This window comes from Coregonus clupeaformis, chromosome 34 (genome assembly GCF_020615455.1).
Source record: "Coregonus clupeaformis isolate EN_2021a chromosome 34, ASM2061545v1, whole genome shotgun sequence".
Taxonomy (NCBI): domain Eukaryota; kingdom Metazoa; phylum Chordata; class Actinopteri; order Salmoniformes; family Salmonidae; genus Coregonus; species Coregonus clupeaformis.
In genome coordinates this window covers 17,422,270-17,448,436 of record NC_059225.1, presented here as the reverse complement: position 1 = coordinate 17,448,436, position 26,167 = coordinate 17,422,270, and the positions used below count along the sequence as shown (strand labels likewise).

The following is a 26,167-nucleotide window of genomic DNA, read 5'->3' as shown; positions in this document are numbered from 1 at the left end:
ATGAAGCCCCAGGACTTGTCAAGGAGCACATTAGCTGGGTTGTCTGCCCACCACTAGGCTTAGCTCTGGGAGCTCAGCTCAAGTCTTCAAGTCTTAGGCAAGGTTACTCGTCATCATTGTACACAGATGGCTTTGGTGACTATCACATGGTGAAACCACAACCAATGCCATACTAAGAAATCAGCCCATAGACACAGTAACAGGCTCCATATAGTATCACTGCATGTCATAATAACACAAAACAGCAGCATGTGGTGATTTTGTCACACGATTGAAAAGGTCCGAAGTAGGCTAAACAAACAAGCTGTAATAGCGGCGATCAGAGATTCAGCACCACAGAAGCAGACAGAACTCTGAAGCTCAGCACCACATAACCGTAGAAAGCGACCGTCTCAGGTGCACCCACTCGCCACTTGGCCAATCTGACCACAGCCTTCAACTAAAGGGAAGGCTCCCTTACATTAATTAAGCGAACATAGAGCTTTCCATAGTTTATTATTAAAGGCACTTGTTTAATAATATTACTCAAATTATTTACATCTGTACAGAAAAAAGAAAACATACACTTTCGTGCCTTAATTCTGTATCTATTACTCGCATTTACACACTTAATATTCTATCTCAAACACAGGAAAAGCGAACTGAAAGCTTTATCTACAACCCCCCACCCTCTCCCTCCAGCTACCCCTGATTCCAAATCAAATTCAAGTTGTTAACAGTGTTGTATGTACACTCAATATCAACCTCAGATGTTTCTCTTCTAAATTATTTATTTAATAGACACCCACCCCCCAAACTCAAAACAACACAAACCAATCAACACACAAGACATTCCATCTAAATAAAACAGTAAATAAATACATCTAAAACTCATGCAGAAACAAATGTTGATATGATAATAATAATTATTTATTATGATGATATCAGTGCTTTAGCTTCTTGGCACTCCAGTGTCTGGCTGTTTGTACTTACTGTAACTGTTCCAGTGTAGTTACTGTAACTGTTCCACTGAAGTTATTTAGATTTAGGAATTAATACAGCAGTATGATGTCTGATGCTCTAAATACTAATCAATATTAATCAAAATAAATAAATCAATATCAAAACGTAAAGAATTCAGAGAGTTCCGTCAGTCAGATAGACAGACACAAGACAGACAAACAGACAGACAGCAGAGAGAAACAAGAGTGCTACAACTTGGCTTCTAAAACTAACTAAACTTTATAAATAAAATAAATCAAAACCTCAACATTAAAGGGCTATAGTTATTTTTTTGTTGCTTGAAAAACGTCTTCCTCTTCTCTCCTTCTCCCCCCTCTTGCCCTCCCCAACCCAAGGTAACCATATCACTCTGGTCACCGTGGTAACTGGGCCGGGTCAGACTCCTGTGCAGGATAGGCTGGGGCAAGCTCCGCCCCGGAAGGGGTGTGGTCAATGGGGTTTGCGCAAAGCGTTTGATTGGCTCGTATCCTTTGGCAGATCTCAGCGTAGCTCGGCTTCTTGGACTCCTAACCAATCACAACACAGAACAGGTCAGTACCCAGCATACACTACTTTCACTAATAACCAGTTTGTCTCTGTAGTCCGTGAGCTGTCTCACCAGTGCTGGTCCGTTTTCCTTCATGGTCTGGAGCGATTCTTTCATGGTCGGAGGAGCTGCTGTGGTCCTCTTGGGAGATGCTACGGTTTCCTTCAGCTTCCTGTGGTCCAGCAACAGCCACCATCAACAACAACCATAACACAACACAACCATAACATATCATAACACAGACATGAGTCTGCTTGTATCCTTCTTCCTTGAAGTAATCATACAAAACACATTGTGAAAGGGACCCAGTCCACAGCAATGATGATTCAAAGGAAGGAGAATATACTCACTCTAGGGGGAGGGTTTTCTGAGGCAATGCTGTGATAGGCTGGAGCTCTTGTAATGTCACAGTGGTTGGTTGGCTGGTACTGCTGTCTGTAAGTGCACTCTGGAACAAGAAAAACAACCTTACAAGACAGTAGAGGGCGTGTGTGAGTGTGTATGTGTGTGTGACTCTTGGTTACCTTGTGGTTGCAGGTTGCTTTGTGATTGCTGGTTGCTATGGTAAGTATTTCTCTGGAGGCTGTTGCCGGAGGCAGCGGGGGGAAGCTAGTGGGGCCGAGCTCCAGACTGGGAGACAAGGAGCGGGGGGGCGACTGGGGGGGCCCTCTCTAAACACACACAAGTTTATATACACCTGTTGTTATACACAGACATACATATCCACAGCCACACAAAAACAACACTCTAAAGTAAGAGCTTTTCCTTGAAATTTTCCCAAAACCATCCACATGTTAGGTACTTACAATGTACTTCTCATCTCTTCTCCTCCTCTGACCAATGGGACCTCTCCTTCAGAGAGAGAGAGAGAGATAATCAATAGGCAGGTTTCCCCATTGACCCAGGTTTATTCTACAAAAGTAATGTCTACCAAACAATCACTGCGGCATGTGTAATGGAAACAACAGATATAGGATAACTTTTCTAAGATCGTCGAAATTTGTATCCATTCGACTGGCATGGATTTCTTCATTTGTCAAGCTTTATTGCAACAATTGATGACTCAAATTGTGTTTTTCAAATAAATTATGATTGCAGAATAATTTTGAAGGTATGAAGAGCCAGGAATGTCATCGCGTAACCAGGGCCGATCCTTGCCGAGACCAAAAACCAATGTCCGGACCGGACCAAAAACCAATGTCCGTGGATGTGGAAATCAAGGCCGGTCCGGACTGCACCAAAAAAAGACGTCAAAAAGGCACAGGTGTCAGTCCGTGCTTACTGAGGTGTAGCCTACAGTGTTGCCTGAAATTGAATTTTATGAATGCCCATCTATCAAATCAAATTTATTGGTCACCTACACATGGTTAGCAGATGTTATTGCGAGTGTAGCGAAATGCTTACGCTTCTAGTTCCGACAGTGCAGTAATATCTAGCAAGTAATATCTAACAGTTTCACAACAAATATCTAATACACACAAATCTAAGTAAAGGAATGGAATAAGAATATATAAATATATGGATGAGCAATGTCATTGTCAGAGCGGCATAGGCTAAGATGCAATAGATAGTATAGAATTCAGTATATACAGTGGGGGAAAAAAGTATTTAGTCAGCCACCAATTGTGCAAGTTCTCCCACTTAAAAAGATGAGAGAGGCCTGTAATTTTTATCATAGGTACACGTCAACTATGACAGACAAAATGAGAAAAAAAAATCCAGAATATCACATTGTAGGATTTTTAATGAATTTATTTGCAAATTATGGTGGAAAATAAGTATTTGGTCAATAACAAAAGTTTCTCAATACTTTGTTATATACCCTTTGTTGGCAATGACACAGGTCAAACGTTTTCTGTAAGTCTTCACAAGGTTTTCACACACTGTTGCTGGTATTTTGGCCCATTCCTCCATGCAGATCTCCTCTAGAGCAGTGATGTTTTGGGGCTGTCGCTGGGCAACACGGACTTTCAACTCCCTCCAAAGATTTTCTATGGGGTTGAGATCTGGAGACTGGCTAGGCCACTCCAGGCCCTTGAAATGCTTCTTACGAAAGCCACTCATTCGTTGCCCGGGCGGTGTGTTTGGGATCATTGTCATGCTGAAAGACCCAGCCACGTTTCATCTTCAATGCCCTTGCTGATGGAAGGAGGTTTTCACTCAAAATCTCACGATACATGGCCCCATTCATTCTTTCCTTTACACGGATCAGTCGTCCTGGTCCCTTTGCAGAAAAAACAGCCCCAAAGCATGATGTTTCCACCCCCATGCTTCACAGTAGGTATGGTGTTCTTTGGATGCAACTCAGCATTCTTTGTCCTCCAAACACGACGAGTTGAGTTTTTACCAAAAAGTTCTATTTTGGTTTCATCTGACCATATGACATTCTCCCAATCCTCTTCTGGATCATCCAAATGCACTCTAGCAAACTTCAGACGGGCCTGGACATGTACTGGCTTAAGCAGGGGGACACGTCTGGCACTGCAGGATTTGAGTCCCTGGCGGCGTAGTGTGTTACTGATGGTAGGCTTTGTTACTTTGGTCCCAGCTCTCTGCAGGTCATTCACTAGGTCCCCCCCGTGTGGTTCTGGATTTTTGCTCACCGTTCTTGTGATCATTTTGACCCCACGGGGTGAGATCTTGCGTGGAGCCCCAGATCGAGGGAGATTATCAGTGGTCTTGTATGTCTTCCATTTCCTAATAATTGCTCCCACAGTTGATTTCTTCAAACCAAGCTGCTTACCTATTGCAGATTCAGTCTTCCCAGCCTGGTGCAGGTCTACAATTTTGTTTCTGGTGTCCTTTGACAGCTCTTTGGTCTTGGCCATAGTGGAGTTTGGAGTGTGACTGTTTGAGGTTGTGGACAGGTGTCTTTTATACTGATAACAAGTTCAAACAGGTGCCATTAATACAGGTAACGAGTGGAGGACAGAGGAGCCTCTTAAAGAAGAAGTTACAGGTCTGTGAGAGCCAGAAATCTTGCTTGTTTGTAGGTGACCAAATACTTATTTTCCACCATAATTTGCAAATAAATTCATAAAAAATCCTACAATGTGATTTTCTGGATTTTTTTCCCTCAATTTGTCTGTCATAGTTGACGTGTACCTATGATGAAAATTACAGGCCTCTCTCATATTTTTAAGTGGGAGAACTTGCACAATTGGTGGCTGACTAAATACTTTTTTCCCCCACTGTACATATGAGATAGGTAATGCAAGATATGTAAACATTATTAAAGTGACTAGTGTTCCATTTATTAAAGTGGCCAGTGATTTTCAAGTCTGTATGTAGGCAGCAGCGCCTCTGTGCTAGTGGTGGCTGTTTAACAGTCTGATGGCCTTGAGATAGAAGCTGTTTTTCAGTCTCTCGGTCCCAGCTTTGATGCACCTGTACTGACCTCGCCTTCTATGTGGTAAGCCTACAGTTTGTAAAACACACAAAAAATAAGTTGGCTCGTGCTTACTGGAGTGTATCCTACTATGTGGCCAGCAATGGAATTGTATGAATGCCCATCCATGTGGTAGGCCCATCGTTTGAAAAACTGGCTGTACCATTGGCATTATTAGTCCTGATTCCTGTGACTAATCAATTGGCCTATTTACGCTCTGAATATCAGCTACCCAACTTTATCAGGAGTTATCGTGAGCCTATTTTACAATGTGTTTACAAAGCTGGAAAAGCAGAACTATTTTGTTTTTTTCGCTACGATCAGCTTGTAAAAAAAATGTACGGATACAAACTTGAAACCACTGATCATGACAATGGGGTGAAACTCCTAGACAACAGTTGTGGTTGTCCATTCCATATTGTCCATTTTACTTTGACCTGTCCTGTTTTTAGGATATGTCGTTTGTTAACATGACAGCACATTTTTTATTTGAATGAGCGCCATTTAGGTTAGGCTATTTGATCGGAGAAACCTACATGATGTAAAGTGTCTGTCTCATTGCATTGTCATACATTTTATCTCCAGCCTGTAGGCTACAGAAAAGGCCACATACTGTTTCTACCAAATCCTATATCTGCTACATGATTTATGTTAGATCATTTTTTGGACGGAACGTTGGTGGAGCGCCGCAGTGATTAGTTTCTCCAACAGCACCCTGGAGAGGTGCGCTGTGAATGGACAAGCAAAATATTTTGCGCCCCTGCCTTTTACAAAGTGGGCACTGCTTATCACAGGGTGGCATTAGCGCGCACCTAAAAAGCCCATACACCACTGGTTGAGAGAAATGTGAGGTTTTATGTGTTGTTGTTGGTGGTGCGTCTTGGTCCGTTTAGCTCAGAAAATGGCGCCCTAATCAATCTGCCGCCATAGGCCTAATCCTGCCTAATGAGCGGGCCGGCCGTGCACAAAACTATAAAGCTCCACTCCACAATTAATTGTAATGCCCACTGCTTGCTAAATCTATTTTTGTCCTGACTTTCAAGAATGCCTGAATTGCTTCGCCTTGGTGTTCTGGTTGGCAGGTAAGTTTCACCATCCAATTATTTCAGATCTACAAGAGTGCAAGTTTCAGCATGGCACGGGCCGTGGCGATACGTTGGCACATGACAATTATTACAATATGGCAAATATTAGTCAATTATTGCATTCTATCCATGCTGGCTTTTGTGGGCTACCTGAGACATCAAACAGATAGGTGGGAGGGCATAAGCTACAGGCTGTCACTAATTTATTAGGCCTTATGCGCAATTTGCCTAAATAGGAAATGGGAAAACTTCAACCAATTAATTTTTATTCGACACTGTAGGTTTTTGTGAAAATGGGTTCTTTTAGGTGTGAAATTATTACAGCCAGCTGATTTTATTGACACAAGATAGTTTAATGGAAACGCACTGTAGCATGCAATTGTAGCATCTATGCAAATGTTCTAAATGTAGACAAAAAATCATTGGACAAGTTAATGAAAACAGCTATTATCTTCCTTCAGTTCAGGTGGTACCTCAAAAACATTTTATCTTCTGTTTAGTCTCTACTGAACATGAGTGATCAGGAAGAGTCCCGTCTCTAAGGGCTGGAGGTTAGAGGTCATTACCTTCCTATGCCAGTGCTGGGGGAGGACCCTGACTCCCCTCTCCCTCCACGTCGACCCCCTTCTCCATCCCTACGCCTGTTGCCTGATAACCGTGGCCGGCCCTGCCTGGGGGGGCCAGGGAGGCGTCCTATTGGTACACGCTCCGGGAAGAAGGGGGGGTCATCCAGAAGGCCCGGCTCCCTGTCGCCAGAACGCCGCCTCTGGTCCCGCTGCCCACGGTGCCCCCTACTGGAGGAGAGAGAGAAACACATGTAACATCACAACAACGTAACTAGAACCATGGTTACATCGTCAAGCAAATCACAGAAAGGGAGAGAGAGACAAAGAGAAAGAAATAGAGAGATTGATAGCTTGGGAGAAGGAGAGAGACGTCTCTCCAGAATGACAAAGAGAGTGAGGAGTGTAGTACCTGTGTTTGTGTGAGGGGGATAGTTTGAAGCTGGGGCTTCCTGGGAAGCCGTTCATGAAGCCAGAGAATGACGCCATCTGCTGTACAGAGCACCAATGACACCAGTGTGAGAGAAAATGCTTGTACATGCATATGTGTGTGTGTGTGTGTGTGTGTGTGTGTCCATCTCACCAGGTCAGGGTCAGTGTATCCGGCCACGGCAGCCAAGCTTTGATTGGTCATTGTGTAGTGCTGTGGGAGGGGCTGCTGGAAAGTGGGAGGGACGTAGTACGGGCTGTAAGGCTGCTGATTGGTGCAGGGGTCCATTGGCCGGGGCCTGTAGCCATTCTTTGGAGCGTAAGATGTGACTGCCATCACATTGGCCTTGATCCGTGCCTGATCAATTTATTAATCAACAAAGCAATCAATCAATCTTTTATCATGTGATTGGCACTTGCAGCATGCATAGAAAAATATTTTCTTTAGTCTCAACTCACCTTGATGGGTTTCCCCTGGAACGTCCTCACCTCCTCTCTCAGGTACTGAAATGCCTGGAGCGCACACACACACACACACACACACACACACACACACACACACATACACACACACACGTGAATTAAATGTGCAGCTGAATGAAATGTGTATGAATGTCTAGAGAATCAATCCCTCTCCCAGCTGTTGTTAACCTCCGTAACCACAGTCTCTGTCTCTCCCAGCTGTACCTGTTGAGCGTCAGCCTCAGTGTGGAAGGTGATGAACCAGTTGTCGTTCTGGGCAAACTCACAGCTCTGGATCCTGGGGAGGCTCTCACACGCAAACAAAGCCTTTACCTCCTGGTGGTTTAACAAAATAAACACGCACTGAAACACACACATTGTCCATGGGCCGGCAGGACAAATGTAACATATATTGAACTAAAATATAAAACACAACAAGTTACAGTTCATATTGCCATCAATAAAATGCAATTGTGTCCATTGTCCGTAGCTTATGCCTGCCCATACCATAAACCCACCACTACCATGGGACACTCTGTTCACAACGTTGACATCAGCAAACCGCTCGCCCACACGACGCCATACATGTGGTCTGAGGTTGTGAGGCCGGTTGGACATACTGACAAATTCTCTAAAACGACATTGGAGGTGGCTTATGGTAGAGAAATTAACATTCAATTCTCTGGCAACAGCTCTGAGGGACATTCCAGCAGTCAACATGCCAATTGCACGCTCCCTCAAAACTTGTTTTATGTGACAAAACTGCACATTTTAGAGTGGCCTTTGTCCCCAGCACAAGGTGCACCTTTGTAATGATCATGCTGTTTAATCAGATTCTTGATATGCCACACCTGTCAGGTGGATAGATTTCCTTGACAAAAGAGAAATGTTCACTAACAGGGATTTAAACAAATTTGTGCACAACATTTGAGAGAAATAAGCTTTTTGTGTGAATGGAACATTTCTGGGATCTTTTATTTCAGCTCATGAAACATGGGACCAACACTTTACATGTTGTGTTTATATTTTTGTTCAGTGTATTTGTCCACTTTGGGGTGGCAAAGTCTAATGATGATTTTCATTAAGGTCCATGTCTGTGGGTTATATTTAGGTATGATAGCCATGTATCGGAGGTAGCTAAATGTGGTTATCACTGCATTATACAGTGCATTCGGAAAGTATTCAGACCCCTTCACCTTTTCCACATTTTGTTACGTTACAGCCTTATTCTAAAATTGATACAATTAATTTTTTTCCTCATCAATCTACACACAATATCCCATAATGACAAAGCCAAAACAGGTTTTTAGAAATGTTTACATAAGTATTCAGAGCCTTTGCTATGAGACTCGAAATTGAGCTCAGGTGCATCCTGTTTCCATTGATCATCCTTGAGATGTTTCTACAACTTGATTGGAGTCCACCTGTGGTCAATTCAATTGATTGGACATGATTTGGAAAGGCACACACCTGTCTATATAAGGTCCCACAGTTGACAGTGCATGTCAGAGAAAAAACCAAGCCATGAGATCGAAGGAATTGTCCGTAGAGCTCCGAGACAGGATTGTGTCGAGGCACAGATCTGGGGAAGGGCACCAAAAATGTCTGCAGCATTGAAGGTCCCCAAGAACATAGTGGCGTCCATCAGTCTAAAATGGAAGAAGTTTGGAACCACCAAGACTCTTCCTAGAGCTGGCCGCCCGGCCAAACTGAGCAATCGGGGGAGAAGGCCCTTGGTCAGGGAGGTGACCAAGAACCCGATGGTCACTCTGACAGAGCTCCAGAGTTCCTCTGTGGAGATGAGAGAAACTTCCAGAAGGTCAACCATCTCTGCAGCACTCCACCAATCAGGCCTTTATGGTAGAGTGGCCAGACGGAAGCCACTCTTCAGTAAAAAGCACATGACAGACCACTTGGAGTTTACCAAAAGGCACCTAAAGGACTCTCAGACCATGAGAAACAAGATTCTCTGGTCTGATGAAACCAAGATTGAACTCTTTGGCCTGAATGCCAAGCGTCACGTCTGGAGGAAACCTTGCACCATCCCTATGGTGAAGCATGGTGATGGCAGCATCATGCTGTGGGGATGTTTTTCAGCGGCAGGGACTGGGAGACTAGTCAGGATCGAGGGAAAGATGAACGGAGCAAAGTACAGAGAAATTCTTGATGAAAACCTGCTCCAGAGCGCTCAGGACCTCAGACTGGGGCGAAGGTTCACCTTCCAACAGGACAATGACCATAAACACACAGCCAAGACAAAGCAGGAGTGGCTTCGGGACAAGTCTCTGAATGTCCTCGAGTGGCCCAGCCAGAGCCCGGACTTGAACCCGATGGAACATCTCTGGAGAGACCTGAAAATCGCTGTGCAGCGATGCTCCCCATCCAACCTGACAGAGCTTGAGAGGATCTGCAGAGAAGAATGGGAGAAACTCCCCAAATACAGGTGTGCCAAGCTTGTAGCGTCATACCCAAGAAGACGAGGCTGTAATCGCTGCCAAAGGGGTTTCAACAAAGTACTGAGTAAAGGGTCTGAATACTTATGTAATTGTGATATTTTGCACTGTAAAAAGGTGAATAAACGAGATGAGCACTCGCAGATATAGTCAATCATAAATCAATCTGGTTTATTACAAGTGAGACAGGGACACACCTCCAGCACAGAAGCAGAGAAAATGTCTAACTGCCCTTCCCTAAGCAGGGCCTTATATTCCAATCTCACAGCATCAATGTGCCATTAACATCAGCCTGGGAGGCTAGTACGGAGTCACAACAAAATACTTTGCCAGCTGCTGCAGAGTCACACAGTGTTCATAAGGTCATCAATACAATAACATATCAGTGTCCTCGGTCCTTGTACATCCCGTCTGGTGTCAATTACTATCAACAGATATGAGTTTAATACATAACATACAGCACTGAGTCTAGTAACCATCAACCCGTGACACAAATGAGTGTCACAAATAGACACTTGAAATCATGTGAATGACAAAGGCCGGGAAAACGTATACATATGCTAAGCATTGTGTTAATTACTCTTAACTGAATATGAACTTTATTAAATCTTAAATATTCCTCATAACATATGTTATGACCCCTATGCAGATAGCTGGGCCAACAGGATTGAGGGCATGATAATGTTGTATTATCAGGGAACAATATGTTATATGTTATTAACTTCATAATACAACACATTAAGGTATGAAACAATTGGAATGGTAATGTTATCTCTATGGGCTCACCTTGGGGGGGTCAAAGGTCATACATGTATGCATTTTGGGGTATATTGAGACAGAATGGACAGTATTGGGATGTGCTTTATTATCACATGGTACCCTGGATGATAACTGCACCAAATTTCAAACAGAACAAGGAGACCTATTGGGGAAGTTTTTAGCTACAGTATAGATTTAGTCTATAATCAGTCCCAGCAGCCTATTTTCAAGATGGCCAACAATTTCAATGGGGAGGAACAGCATTAATTTTGCATGGCCATAACTGAATAAATAATTGGTGTAATAAGACCAATAATGTCTTAGAATGTGTGTTACAATGAGGACAACCAAAAATGATGGCCCAAGTATGTCAGTTATACAGTGGGGAGAACAAGTATTTGATACACTGCCGATTTTGCAGGTTTTCCTACTTACAAAGCATGTAGAGGTCTGTCATTTTTATCATAGGTACACTTCAACTGTGAGAGACGGAATCTAAAACAAAAATCCAGAAAATCACATTGTATGATTTTTAAGTAATTCATTTGCATTTTATTGCATGACATAAGTATTTGATCACCTACCAACCAGTAAGAATTCCGGCTCTCACAGACCTGTAAGTTTTTCTTTAAGAAGCCCTCCTGTTCTCCACTCATTACCTGTATTAACTGCACCTGTTTGAACTCGTTACCTGTATAAAAGACACCTGTCCACACACTCAATCAAACAGACTCCAACCTCTCCACAATGGCCAAAACCAGAGAGCTGTGTAAGTACATCAGGGATAAAATTGTAGACCTGCACAAGGCTGGGATGGGCTACAGGACAATAGGCAAGCAGCTTGGTGAGAAGGCAACAACTGTTGGCGCAATTATTCGAAAATGGAAGAAGTTCAAGATGACGGTCAATCACCCTCGGTCTGGGGCTCCATGCAATGAGGACGGTGAGGGATCAGCCCAGAACTACACGGCAGGACCTGGTCAATGACCTGAAGAGAGCTGGGACCACAGTCTCAAAGAAAACCATTAGTAACACACTACGCCGTCATGGATTAAAATCCTGCAGCGCACGCAAGGTCCCCCTGCTCAAGCCAGCGCATGTCTTTCCCATGGGGGGCCAGTATAAAAAATTTATAATAATAATAATAATAATAATAAATATTATTCACTAACTGTAAGTCGCTCTGGATAAGAGCGTCTGCTAAATGACTAAAATGTAAATGTAATGTCCAGGCCCGTCTGAAGTTTGCCAATGACCATCTGGATGATCCAGAGGAGGAATGGGAGAAGGTAATGTGGTCTGATGAGACAAAAATAGAGCTTTTTGGTCTAAACTCCACTCGCCGTGTTTGGAGGAAGAAGAAGGATGAGTACAACCCCAAGAACACCATCCCAACCGTGAAGCATGGAGGTGGAAACATCATTCTTTGGGGATGCTTTTCTGCAAAGGGGACAGGACGACTGCACCGTATTGAGGGGAGGATGGATGGGGCCATGTATCGCGAGATCTTGGCCAACAACCTCCTTCCCTCAGTAAGAGCATTGAAGATGGGTCGTGGCTGGGTCTTCCAGCATGACAACGACCCGAAACACACAGCCAGGGCAACTAAGGAGTGGCTCCGTAAGAAGCATCTCAAGGTCCTGGAGTGGCCTAGCCAGTCTCCAGACCTGAACCCAATAGAAAATCTTTGGAGGGGAGCTGAAAGTACGTATTGCCCAGCGACAGCCCCGAAACCTGAAGGATCTGGAGAAGGTCTGTATGGAGGAGTGGGCCAAAATCCCTTCTGCAGTGTGTGCAAACCTGGTCAAGACCTACAGGAAACGTATGATCTATGTAATTGCAAACAAAGGTTTCTGTACCAAATATTAAGTTCTGCTTTTCTGATGTATCAAATACTTATGTCATGCAATAAAATGCAAATTAATTACTTAAAAATCATACAATGTGATTTTCTGGATTTTTGTTTTAGATTCCGTCTCTCACAGTTGAAGTGTACATATGATAAAAATTACAGACCTCTACATGCTTTGTAAGTAGGAAAATCTGCAAAATTGGCAGTGTATCAAATACTTGTTCTCCCCACTGTATATGTATATGATGGGATGTATAGACATTATGGACAGAACTATATGGATAGAATATGTAGTATATCTGTGGAATATTTAGGATAGAATAGTATGTGTACATCAATAGTTAAATAGGATAGGCCTTGACTAGAATACAGTATATACATATGAAGTGGGTAAAACAGTATGTAAACATTGAACAGCATAGTCAGAACTAGAAATGTCAGTTTATTCCATGCAAAACAATTGCACACATTTAGTTCCATCATCAGAGTTATACAGCAAGCAACTGCATGCTTTTCATGTTCAGTAAACATCAATTGATCATGTAATTTCAGGGTAGCCTCACGATATCTGTCAATATTGGCCACCATTAATTGGATATTTATTTAAAATAAACGTGAACTATAACTGACAAGTATGCGTGGTTTAGGTTAATTTCCCCATCCTTTGTGGGCTCTGTCTGCCAAGCACTAGAAGGGTGCATTTGCCGATGTACTGTTAGCTGATATTTACTTTGCAAGCTACCGGTAGAAACTTTACACAGTTGGCTAAACATAGTGGTAAGTAGACCGAATGTACTTTTTTATCCAATTAATGTAGGCCTACCTAGTTAGCTAACATGATACCCTTTTCAACATTATTTTCACGTATAGCTGCTGACAGACATGATAGGCTACACTGATTGATGGACCACGTCAAATTGGCTACCTACAGTGAGGGAAAAAAGTATTTGATCCCCTGCTGATTTTGTACGTTTGCCCACTGACAAAGACATGATCAGTCTATAATTTTAATGGTAGGTTTATTTGAACAGTGAGAGACAGAATAACAACAACAAAATCCAGAAAAATGCATGTCAAAAATGTTATAAATTGATTTGCATTTTAATGAGGGAAATAAGTATTTGACCCCCTCTCAATCAGAAAGATTTCTGGCTCCCAGGTGTCTTTTATACAAGTAACGAGCTGAGATTAGGAGCACACTCTTAAAGGGAGTGCTCCTAATCTCAGCTTGTTACCTGTATAAAAGACACCTGTCCACAGAAGCAATCAATCAATCAGATTCCAAACTCTCCACCATGGCCAAGACCAAAGAGCTCTCCAAGGATGTCAGGGACAAGATTGTAGACCTACACAAGGCTGGAATGGGCTACAAGACCATCGCCAAGCAGCTTGGTGAGAAGGTGACAACAGTTGGTGCGATTATTCGCAAATGGAAGAAACACAAAAGATTTGTCAATCTCCCTCGGCCTGGGGCTCCATGCAAGATCTCACCTCGTGGAGTTGCAATGATCATGAGAACGGTGAGGAATCAGCCCAGAACTACACGGGAGGATCTTGTCAATGATCTCAAGGCAGCTGGGACCATAGTCACCAAGAAAACAATTGGTAACACACTACGCCGTGAAGGACTGAAATCCTGCAGCGCCTGCAAGGTCCCCCTGCTCAAGAAAGCACATATACAGGCCTGTCTGAAGTTTGCCAATGAACATCTGAATGATTCAGAGGAGAACTGGGTGAAAGTGTTGTGGTCAGATGAGACCAAAATGGAGCTCTTTGGCATCAACTCAACTCGCCGTGTTTGGAGGAGGAGGAATGCTGCCTATGACCCCAAGAACACCATCCCCACCATCAAACATGGAGGTGCAAACATTATGCTTTGGGGGTGTTTTTCTGCTAAGGGGACAACTTCACCGCATCAAAGGGACAATGGATGGGGCCATGTACCGTCAAATCTTGGGTGAGAACCTCTTTCCCTCAGCCAGGGCATTGAAAATGGGTCGTGGATGGGTATTCCATCATGACAATGACCCAAAACACAAGGCCAAGGCAACAAAGGAGTGGCTCAAGAAGAAGCACATTAAGGTCCTGGAGTGGCCAAGCCAGTCTCCAGACCTTAATCCCATAGAAAATCTGTGGAGGGAGCTGAAGGTTCGAGTTGCCAAACGTCAGGATCGAAACCTTAATGACTTGGAGAAGATCTGCAAAGAGGAATGGGACAAAATCCCTCCTGAGATGTGTGCAAACCTGGTGGCCAACTACAAGAAACGTCTGACCTCTGATTGCCAACAAGGGTTTTGCCACCAAGTACTAAGTCATGTTTTGCAGAGGGGTCAAATACTTATTTCCCTCATTAAAATGCAAATAAATGTATAACATTTTTGAAATGCGTTTTTCTTGATTTTTTTGTTGTTATTCTGTCTCTCACTGTTCAAATAAACCTATCATTAAAATTATAGACTGATCATGTCTTTGTCAGTGGGCAAACGTACAAAATCAGCAGGGGATCAAATACTTTTTTCCCTCACTGTAGCTAATAACAAATGACGTCAATATGGCTTGTTAACAAGCTAACTTTCAGGGGATAAACTATATTGAACAAAAATATAAACACAACATGCAACAATTGACGATTTTACTGAGTTACAGTTCATATAAGGAAATCAGTCAATTGAAATAAATTCATTAGGCCCTGATCTATGGATTTCACATGACTGGGCAGAGGCATAGGTCCACCCACTTGGGAGCCAGGCCCACCCACTGGGGAGCCAGGCCCAGACAATCAGAATGAGTTTTTCCCCACAAAAGGACTTTATTACAGACAGAAATACTCCTCAGTTTCATCAATTGTCCGGGTGGCTGGTTTCAGACGATCCCGCATGTGATGAAGCCGGATGTGGAGGTCCTGGGCTGGTGTGGTTACACGTGGTTGCGGTATTTAGTCCGGTTGGACGTACTGCTAAATTCTCTAAAGCGACGTTGGAGGTGGCTTATGGTAGAAAAATGAACATTCAATTCTCTGGCAACAACTCTGGTGGATATTCCTGCCGTCGAGACATCTGTGGCATTGTGTTGTGTGACAAAACTGCACATTTTAGAGTGGCCTTTTATTGTCCCCAGCACAAGGTGCACCTGTGTAATCATCAAGCTTCTTGATATGCCACACCTGTCAGGTGGATGGATTTCTTGGCAAAAGTAAAATGCTCACTAACAGGGATGTAAACAAATGTGTGCACATAATTGAAGAGAAATAAGCTTTTATTATTGTATTATTATATTATTGATCGATTGACTATGACTTTTCAGATCACCCAGTAGTGCTATCTGCAGGGTCAGCTCCATGCAAATATTGCAATCCTTCGGCCATTCCTGGACCTGTGTCCAGAAACAAACTACAAATGGACAGTACCAAAACAAATGATCTAATGATTCTGTCTCTTCACAGCCAAATCTGCAGAGCTGGGAATATTGTATCCCCCATACAAATAACATTCGGGTGTCTAGCTCTTTCCAAAAGCCTAATCTCTGATGACGCAAGATTGACACGTTGTTTGCTTAGCTAGCTACATGCCAAATGGATACGGTACCCTCACGTATCTGAAATTATATGATCAATTGATGTTGGCTGATCATGAAAAGCATGCAGTTACTTGCTGTATAATGCTGATGATAGAGCTAAATGTGGAATAATCAGAAATGTGTAGTTCTGACTATGCTCTTCAAGAAGTGATGATATTTAAACCAAATAGCTTATTTAACAATCCCTTGAAAACGGCACGTAGTTGTCTATGGTTTTAGCGGAGCTGGGGGTCTCCTTGCAAATCGAACGCTCTGCACAGTATTGTGACATTTTATTGATAACAACCTACACAGTCATTTTCAATGAGCATGTGACCATTCCAACTTGTCTCAACATTCCTTTATCAGTCTGCAAACATTCTATTGCATACACTCCCATACAACAAGATGTATAATGGTGTGAATAACATAGAAAGCTACTTTTATGGAGAGGCTATCATATATCAATTTGATCAGAGGCTTGTGGGGGACAATTGAATTCCATAATACCTTTGCCACCCCAAAGTGGACATTTTTCAGCTGGCCCATGGACTAAGACAGGTTTCTAACAGGCGGGTTCTTACCTCTGGGGGTGTGGTCTCCGGAACCTCTCGGAGGATGACGATACAGCGACCCTGATTGGGCCGTACCTTTTGCCCGCATTCTGCCACGTCCACCAGCGGCAAGGCTACGATCCAATCAGGAGACAGGACATGATCAGAGCCTTCCCTCCAAGTAAACATCTTACCCAATCATGTAATACAATACAACAACTAACCCACATACATACACACACTAAAAAAGTTAACTCACACTTGAGGATGTCAGAGATGAGCTCCAAGTCCGTGCTGAGCTTCTTGATGTGTTCGAGGTTGGCTAGTGTTGCTATGGGAATGAACTGGTCGCTGTCCATCTGGGAGACGAGGTAGAGGTCGTTGGCCAGGTTCTCCCTGAGGGGACATCAGCCAATCAGTTTTTAAAAAAACTCACTGCCTACCGACCAATAACAAACTACCCTTCACTGCCCAATCAGAAACTACCCTAACTGCCCAATCACACAGACCACAGGAAGCTGGTTAGGGGAGGAAGTCTTATAATAATGCCTGGAATGGAGTAAATGGAATGGTATACAACACAACCATGTTTTGGATACCATTCCATTCCAGACATTACTATGAGACGGACCTTCCCAATTAAAGGTCGACTACACTTCCTGATTTGGCTTCGTTTTAGATTTGGTTAATTAAGAAATTCTAGCGGCCATGACTGAATTCAAACGTGAGTTGGTTTCGGGGTGTGGTTTGATGTGGGTGTCTCGTGTGTGTTCGCAGGTGTGAAGAGTTAGCCAAATCATTTTGCCAATTGGCTTCAGCCGTTTGGTGTGCAACCATGGCATAGTTGGTTTGACTTTGGATAGCTTATCTCTGGGGATAGTTAGGGACCGTCAAACTATGCAATGTAAATGGGACAATATTTTCATGTTGCACATCTTTTAGTTGTCTTGTTAATTGCTTTCAATATTTGTATATGACTTTCTACAATTTATAGTTGGTTTGAGGTTTTTAAGTCATTGAAATTTGGAGCTACTCACTTTTTAAAATATTGTTCCATTGTTTAAATTTACTGATGGTCCCTAACTAGCCCCATAGTGATATCGAATGTCAAACCAAATTGACCACTCTTACGGTACTCTTAATTCCGTAACATACCATTTTCTCCTATCATCTCGCAAATCTCAGTTGGACGAGACTGACTATGACCAAACTGACCATATTTACACTTTGTAGTCTAGAATAAATGTTTCTGACTCATATCGATGCCACATAGACCATTTTCAAAAAGAGAAGTTGATTTTTAGGGGCAGTTGCTCTTTAAGGTGCCATCAGCCACCTGTGACACAGACGTACCGTGACAGACAGGACTCCAGTGAGGTCTTCAGCTGATCGATGAGCTCCTCTGAAAACAACAATAACAACATCAATAACATATCATGTTTGTATCAGACGTCATCTGATAAACAGTCTTGTTTGCTCTAAGCTCCATCAGCCGGTAACGTTACTACCTGATTTACAGCTGTCCTGGACCAGGCCATTGGCTGAGACCGTCGGGAATTCTACAACGCTTGGTTCCAGCTGAGCCTCACCCACTTCCTCCAGGTCATAGCCCTGCTCATACCCTGAGGACCAATCAGGTAGCGCCATTTACTAGATTGACACAGAAATAAGCCAAAGAAAAAGCCTCCACACCCAGTAGCTCTTTCCACCTCTGGATTAAGGGCTAGGCGTTGTTCCATACGCTCTCTACTTCCACATGCTTACCTTCCTGGTTATCAAGGTGACTGTGCACACCCAGCCATGGTAGGAGGGAGTCAGTGTAGATGGGGCCTGAGGGGTCCAGGCTAAGCATGTGATTGGCCCATACCTGAGCGTTGGGGTTGAGCTCAGAGACCAGGGTGGATTCCTGCAAGAGAACACACACACAACCTCAGTGTGTCTTTAAACAATAGCAAACTGACAATAGCAAAATTCTGAAAGTATTTAGACCCCTTCCCTTTATCCATATTTTGTAAAACATTACAGCCTTATTCTAAAATTGATTAAATTATTTTTTCCTCATCAATCTACACACAATAACCCATATTGACTAAGTGAAAAGAGGTTTTTAGAGATTTTAGGAAATGTAAAATAAAATAAGAAATAGAAATACCTTATTTACATAAGTATTCAGACCCTTTGCTATGAGACTCGAAATTGAGCTCAGGTGCATCCTGTTTCCATTGATCATCCTTGAGATGTTTCTACAACTTGATTGGAGTCCACCTGTGGTAAATTCAATTGATTGGACATGATTTGGAAAGGCACACACCTGTCTATGTAGGGTCCCACAGTTGACAGTGCATGTCAGAGCAAAAACCAAGCCATGAGGTCGAAAGAATTGTCCGTAGAGCTCCGAGACTGGATTGTGTCGAGGCACAGATATGGGGAAGGGTACCAAAACATTTCTGCAGCATTGAAGGTCCCCAAGTACACAGTGGCTTCCATCATTCTTAAATGGAAGAAGTTTGGAACCACCCAGACTCTTCCTAGAGCTGGCCACCTGGCCAAAATGAGCAATCGGGGGAGAAGGTCCTTGGTCAGGGAGGTGACCAAGAACCCAATGGTCACTCTGACAGAGCTCCAGAGTTCCTCTGTGGAGATGGGAGAACCTTCCAGAGGGACAACCATCTCTGCAGCACTCCACCAATCAGGCCTTTATGGTAGAGTGGCCAGATGGAAGCCACTCCTCAGTAAAAGGCACATGACAGCCTGCTTGGAGTTTGCCAAAAGGCACCTAAAGGACTCTCAGACCATGAGAAACAAGATTCTCTGGTCTGATGAAACCAAGATTGAACTCTTTGGCCTGAATGCCAAGCGTCACGTCTGGAGGAAACCTGGCACCATCCCTACGGTGAAGCATGGTGGTGACAGCATCATGCTGTGGGGATGTTTTTCAGCGGCAGGGACTGGGAGACTAGTCAGGATCGAGGGAAAGATGAACGGAGCAAAGTACAGAGACAACCTTGATGAAAACCTGCTCCAGAGCGCTCAGGACCTCAGACTTGGGCCAAGGTTCACCTTCTAACAAGACAACAACCCTAAGCACACAGCCAAGACAACACAAGCGTGGCTTCGGGAGAAGTCTCTGAATGTTCTTGAGTGGCCCAGCCAGAGCCCGGATTTGAGCCCGATCGAACATCTCTAGAGAGACCTAAAAATAGCTGTGCAGCGACGCTCCCCATCCTACCTGACAGAGCTTGAGAGGATCTGCAGAGAAGAATGGGAGAAACTCCCGAAATACAGGTGTGCCAAACTTGTAGCATCATACCCAAGAAGACTTGAGGCTGTAATCGCTGCCAAAGGTGCTTAAACAAAGTACTGAGTAAAGGGTCTGAATACTTATGTAAATGTGATATTTCAGTTTTTTGTTTTTAATACATTTGCAAACATTTCAAAAAAACTGTTTTTGCTTTGTCATTATGGGTTATTGTGTGTAGATTGATGAGGGAAAAAAAACAATTTAATCCATTTTAGAATAAGGCTGTAAAGTAACAAAATGTGGAAAAAGTGAAGGGGTCTGAATACTTTCCGAATGCACTGTATGTGTGTTTGCTCACCAGTACAGTTCACACACACACACCGCTGAAGTACTCACAGGCTGGTACTGATGGTGCCATTCCCAGAGACAAGAGTCCTGGGGCAGAAGAGTGCTGTAGGTGGGGTAGACTCCCAGCAGGGCCATGGAGCTAGGGGGCTGCTCCTCCTCGCAGCCCTCCTCACCCTCTCCCTGGCTGGGGACCATACCCTGTGCCAGCCTCTGGGCCCATCCTCCACAGCCCTCTCCCTCTACCAGCCCTGGCCCTGACTGCATCCAGGGAGAGGGGTAGAGGCCAGAGAGGGTGGGGTCCCCTTCCTCTCCCAGCAGTTCTGACACCATGTCTATCATGCCCCCTTCCTCGACCTGTCCTCTCACCCCTACAGTGCCCATCTCCGTGGTGACAGCCAGTGACCCCTGATCCAGGAACTGTATCTGGTAAGAGGGGGTAGAGGCGTAAACGTCAATCTGATCAGGCTCCACCCCCAGCACTCCCGCCAACAAATAGGAATCTGCCATCGTTGCATCGTCTACAGGGTAGTCCACATCTGAGCAGTCATCGCCGTGGCAACCGAACTTCAGGGGTTCATCAAATGGGCTGAATCCAAATGTCACAGGGGGGAAAACAGGGGTGACACACACACTGTCAGTTGTTGCTATGTCACTACACTCAGTGTCCTCAGGGAGTGTCTCTAAACTACTGTCAGTGTGTTTTCCTACACTACACACACTACTGAGGCTGTCTGTTGCAACACATTCCTCTAGGAGGGATATTCTACTCCCAGTGTGTGTGTCTGTGCTCTTTACGTCCCTGTCTTTTTGTGTCCCAACATGACTCCATATAGCTGTTTCTTCACAGTTGTCAGTGTGTATCTCTTCCCTTTTGTCAGTGTGGGTTCCGTCCTCGGTGTGTGTTCCGTCCTCGGTGTGTGTTCCGTCCTCGGTGTGTGTTCCTTGCTCGGTGTGTGTTCCGTCCTCGGTGTGGGTTCCGTCCTCTGTGTGGGTTCCGTCCTCGGTGTGGGTTCCGTCCTCGGTGTGGGTTCCGTCCTCGGTGTGTGTTCCGTCCTCGGTGTGTGTTCCGTCCTCTGTGTGTGTTCCTTCCTCAGTGTGTGTTCCGTCCTCGGTGTGGGTTCCGTCCTCGGTGTGGGATCCGTCCTCGGTGTGGGTTCCGTCCTCGGTGTGGGTTCCGTCCTCGGTGTGTGTTCCGTCCTCGGTGTGTGTTCCGTCCTCGGTGTGTGTTCCGTCCTCGGTGTGTGTTCCGTCCTCGGTGTGTGTTCCGTCCTCGGTGTGTGTTCCGTCCTCGGTGTGTGTTCCGTCCTCTGTGTTCTTCTCAGACAGCTTTCTGCAGTCAGTGGGTTCAGTTCCTCTCTCTGAACTCAACCTCCCATCTCTCCCTTCTGAACCTATAGAGAGGAAATGGGACAAGGAGGATGAAGAACCTTTGCAGGGCTTTAAGTGAGTGTCCTCGCTAGGCAGGTCCTGAGGGGCAGGAGTAGAGCCTCCTCTTTCCTCAGAGAGATGGCCGCTCTCGCTGTCCTCACAACCCTGAGAAATATGGCTGCTCTCTCTGTCCTCTCTACAATTCTTTGAAGGATGGCTGCTCTCTCTTGTGGGGTGACTGGTGATGGCAGCCATTTCCTGCCAGTGTGTCTGTTCCACACTGGTTTCCAGCTCCTTCTCTGTTGCTGCAGACCTTCCCACTATAACCTCAGCCTGGACTGGCCAATCAGTGAGCTCTGAGTCATCAACAGGGCTTCTGTTATTTCCAGTAGGTTTTACATAATCCCTATCAGGTCTCTCAATATACACGTGTGTTATGTTTTGGTCAGGCTTGGCGTTGCTGTCAGAAGTAGTATCATACTGATCAGGTTTTGTTCCAACTTCATGTTCCATATCCACTGGTCTAAGATCAGATTTGAATGAGTGGACAGTAAAGTCAATGGGTAGAGACACTGCGTAGACTGGGTAGACTGTGGATAGTGAGGAGAGTGTGGAGACTGGTGATACCTCTGTTAGTGTGGTTTCCAATGTGCTGCTGAGTATGGTCTCCTCCTCCTCCTTATCTGTCTCTCTTCTCAGCCCCTCACTGATCACACTCACTGAGACAGGTTGGTATACCTCAATCCCCTCTACACATGTGGCCCCATCCAATGCCCCAAACAGGGGGCTGGATTTGGGGCTAGGACTAGAGCTAGGGCTGGGGCTGGGTGTGAGCTGCTCCTCTGTAAGGGTAAGGTTAGGTGGGCAGGGGTATGTGGGGGTGGGAATATAGTTATGGGTATCATGGAGGTTCAAATCCCTCTTTGCGTTTTCTCCTTCCTGGCTGCTATCAACAGTCTTCACTGTGGACAAAAGACCTCTCTTCTTAACACACACATTCTCGTCCTTCACACACACACTCTCCTCCTGGCGTGATGTCAGCTCAAGTATGTCGGGATCTGTAATGTCTCCAGTTAGTGGTGGGGTCCTGGCGTCTCTGGGGGCGATGGGGCTGTCCTGTTGTGAAGCCTGTGGGTCCTCATAGCTTCTCCAGAGAAGGTCCGGCAGAACAAGTACCTCGGGGGGCTCACCATGGGATTTGTCAAAGGCCATAGGTTCCAATGTTTGTGATTGGTCGATGGCTGTAAATTCAACTGTTTTTGATTGCTCGGAAGCCAGGGGTTCAGAAGCCTTGGGTTCCGTTATGTGCGATAGGTCAGCCTTTGCAGGTTCCACTCTGTGTGATTGGTCATTGGCTTTAGGTTCTTCTGCGTGTGATTGGATAGAGGCTGTATGTTCCTCTGAATGTGATTGGATAGCTGTAGGTTCGGCTGTGTATGATTGGAAAGCTGTAGGTTCGGCTACGTGTGACTGGATAGAGGTTGTATGTTCGGCTACGTGTGATTGAATAGAGGATGTAGGTTTGGCTATGTGTGATTGGATTGCTGTAGGTTCCGCTGTGTGTGATTGGATAAAGGCTATATATTCCTCTGTGTGAGATTGGTCAGTGACGAGGTCGTCAGCATCGATGGAACAGATGCTGTAGAAACTCTGAGCTCTGGCCCTGAAACCCCGCCCCAGGGTTGCCCTGATGACACAGTCTTCCTCCTCATCTTCCTCTGGCCCTACTCTGGCGGAATCCCCCCCAGCTCTGAAGTCATACAGCTGTTGGGTTGGGGATGTTCCGACCAGGGGGGTTCCCCAGCCCTCTGTCTCTTCCTGGCCGGGCTCCGGGGTCTGGCTGAACCAGGTAGACCTGAGCAGGGCGTTCTCCGCTATCCTCTGTCTCACTGGGCTCTCAACTGTGTTCTCTATTTTCTGTCTTTCTGGGTTCTCAATGGTCTTCTCTATTCTCGGTCTTTCTGGGTTCTCAACAGTGTTCTCTATCCTCTGTCTGGCTGGGTTCTGAATGGTCTTCTCTATCTGTCTTGCTAGGTTCTCCATTGTCTTCTCCATCTTCTGTTTTGGTGGGTTCTCCATGGTGCTCTGTATCCTTTGTCTAACGGAATTATCCATGGTGTTCTCTGCTATCTTCTGTTTTAATGGGCTCTTCACGCTCCCCTCCATATATGGAACATTCCCACAGCTGGCCTTGGCAGTGTGTGTGTGTGGCATGCCTGCCTCCGTTGAGTCCATGTGTGTGTGTGTGTCCGTGTTTGTCTGTGTGACCATGCTGGGGCCTGTGGAGGCGTTAATAATAGCAAGTTCCTCCTCGTGTGAGTGTTGCGGAGTGAGTGGCCCCCCGCTCCGCATGCCGCTGACACCGCTATGCCTCGCCTTGGGGCCTGTCGACACTTTGTCCGGGACGACATTGTTCTTCTTCTCCTGTTCCTGAAGCTTCCGTTTGGCCGGTCCGTCCGGTACACACGTGTGTTGAGCCAGTTGGTCAGACACAAGTTGAGCCAAGGCATTAGTGTGTAGCCCGTCCTGGTGCTTGACCCCCAGCGCCTCTGGGCTTGATGCCTGAAGCAGCCTGGTCCTCTCACTCAGCAGGCCTGGGCTCAGCTCCTTACTGCAGCAGCACCCCATCTTCACTACGCTACCAGCCTCTAAAATAGCAAAGCAGCACTTCACCAACACTCAGACACAGTTCCTCTAACTCACCCTTCTCACGCACAAAGAGAAAAGACCCCAAACTAACCCTTGCTTTCCCCTCCTCTCGCTTTCCCCTCCTCCTCTCTCGCTTTACTCCTCCCCTGCCCAGAATAGCACGTGAAAGAGCTCACATGGCCCTGCCACTCAAAGAGCCTCCCAGTGTGTGTGTGGTTATAGTTTGAATAGGATTAGTACTCTGGCACATGGCCAGACGAGCACCAATGCAAGAGCATATAGGAAGCCACCCCCCTTTCTCTCTCCCTCTTTACTTACTCTATCCCCTCTTGACCTCTGTTTTTCTTGTTTGCATTTACCCTTCCCTATTTGACTGACTCACTCTCTCAACCTCTCTAGCTCTCCCTGCAAGGCCACTAGAGAAGGCATGCTTAGACTGTGACTCTATGGCTAAATACTAACTGAATTTCTGAGCAGCAGGAGGGATAAAATAGTTATGGGTGTTACAAGTTACAAACAACTGCACATTCCTCCTTGAAGCAATCCACAGTGTAGGACTTATATCTAATGATTAGAGCTAGTAGGTTTTCCTGACCAAAACTCTGGGTCCTAGTTAGGTACTAGTTTTTTACTGGTCAGGTCACATATCTGAGAAAAACTCCTGGCCCTTCATGTTATCTGCTATACCAGACCCAAACCAGTGTGAGCAGAGAGCTGTAGTGACAGTACTGTACCAGGTGTTGACGCTCCGGGCCGAGGTGGTGTGACCATGTCTCTCGCGTTAGCAGCACCAGAGGCTCAGCCGGGTCGGCCGACTCCTGATCTGATGTCATGTGATGTCTGGACTCCTCTCAGGGATGGGTGCTGCTGCTCACCAGGGAAGCTGGTTGGGTATAGATAGTCTATTCATAGACACGTGTGTGTGTAAATATATATATATATATATATATATATATATATATATATATATATTCATAGTTTCAGCCACACTCATTGCTGAAAGGTGTATAAAATGGAGCACACAGCCATGCAATCTCCATAGATAAACATTGGCAGCAGAATGGCCTTACTAAAGAACTCAGTGACTTTCAACGTGGCACCGTCATAGGATGCCCCCTTTCCAACAAATTTCTGCTCTGCTAGAGCTGCCCCGGTCAGCTGTAAGTGCTGTTATTGTGAAGTGGAAACGTCTAGGAGCAACAACGGCTCAGCCACAAAGTGGTAGGCCACACAACCTCACAGAACGGGACCGCCGAGTGCTGAAGCGCGTAGCATGTAAAAATTGTCTATCCTCGGTTGCAACACTCCCTACCGAGTTCCAAACTGTCAGCACAAGAACTGTTCATCAGCAGCTTCATGAAATGAGTTTCCATGGCCGAGCAGCCGCACACAAGCCTAAGATCACCATGCGCAATGCCAAGCGTCGGTTGGAGGGGTGTAAAGCTCGTCGCCATTGGAATCTGGAGCAGTGGAAATGTGTTCTCTGGAGTGATGAATCACGCTTCACCATCTGGCAGTCCGACGGATGAATCTGGGTTTGGCAGATGCCAGGAGAACACTACCTGCCCCAATGCATAGTGCCAACTGTAAAGTATGGTGGAGGAGGAATAATGGTCTGGGGCTGTTTTTCATGGATCAGGCTAGTTCCCTTAGTTCCAGTAAAGGGAAATATTAACGCTACAGCATACAATTACATTCTAGACAATTCTGTGCTTCCAACTTTGTGGCAACAGTTTGGGGGAGGTCCATACAGAAATGGTCTGTCGAGATCGGTGTGGAAGAACTTGACTGGCCTGCACAGAGCCCTGACCTTAACCCCATCAAACACCTTTGGGATGAATTGGCCCGCCGACTGTGAGCCAGGCCTTTTCGCCCAACATCAATGCCCAACTTCACTAATGCTCTTGTGGATGAAGTCCCAGCAGCAATGTTC

The 26,167-nt window shown here is 45.2% G+C and overlaps 1 protein-coding gene across 3 annotated transcripts; it reads right to left on the bottom strand.

Moving 5' to 3' along the window:
• Positions 1-478: 478 nt before the first annotated feature.
• On the bottom strand, positions 479-25,096 carry LOC121549800. Of its 3 annotated transcripts, none has more exons than XM_045210479.1 (17): positions 24,969-25,096; positions 20,266-24,233; positions 18,393-18,534; positions 18,137-18,250; positions 17,982-18,030; positions 16,888-17,024; positions 16,659-16,762; positions 7,681-7,791; positions 7,453-7,506; positions 7,148-7,351; positions 6,977-7,056; positions 6,568-6,795; positions 2,335-2,380; positions 2,053-2,199; positions 1,879-1,976; positions 1,601-1,724; positions 479-1,508 (listed from the first exon to the last, which is right to left on the bottom strand). In XM_045210479.1, exons 1-17 carry the CDS (start codon positions 25,003-25,005, stop codon positions 1,356-1,358), a joined length of 5,796 nt encoding a protein of 1,931 aa, XP_045066414.1. In that variant the 5' UTR covers positions 25,006-25,096; the 3' UTR covers positions 479-1,355. The 3 variants fall into 3 exon arrangements, with proteins under 3 accessions (XP_045066414.1, XP_041717623.2, XP_045066416.1); XM_041861689.2 differs by having other exon boundaries at positions 1,601-1,700; XM_045210481.1 differs by having other exon boundaries at positions 6,977-7,053.
• Positions 25,097-26,167: the final 1,071 nt, after the last annotated feature.

Excerpts from the sequence above, each read along its gene's own strand:
- LOC121549800 (XM_045210479.1), bottom strand. The coding sequence starts at position 25,005 with ATGGTCACACCACCTCGGCCCGGAGCGTCAACACCTG. Across the intron at positions 16,763-16,887 it reads CATCTCTGACATCCTCAAGT|CCTTGCCGCTGGTGGACGTG; the intron begins GTGAGTTAACTT and ends ATTGGATCGTAG. Across the intron at positions 7,057-7,147 it reads GATACACTGACCCTGACCTG|CAGATGGCGTCATTCTCTGG; the intron begins GTGAGATGGACA and ends TGCTCTGTACAG.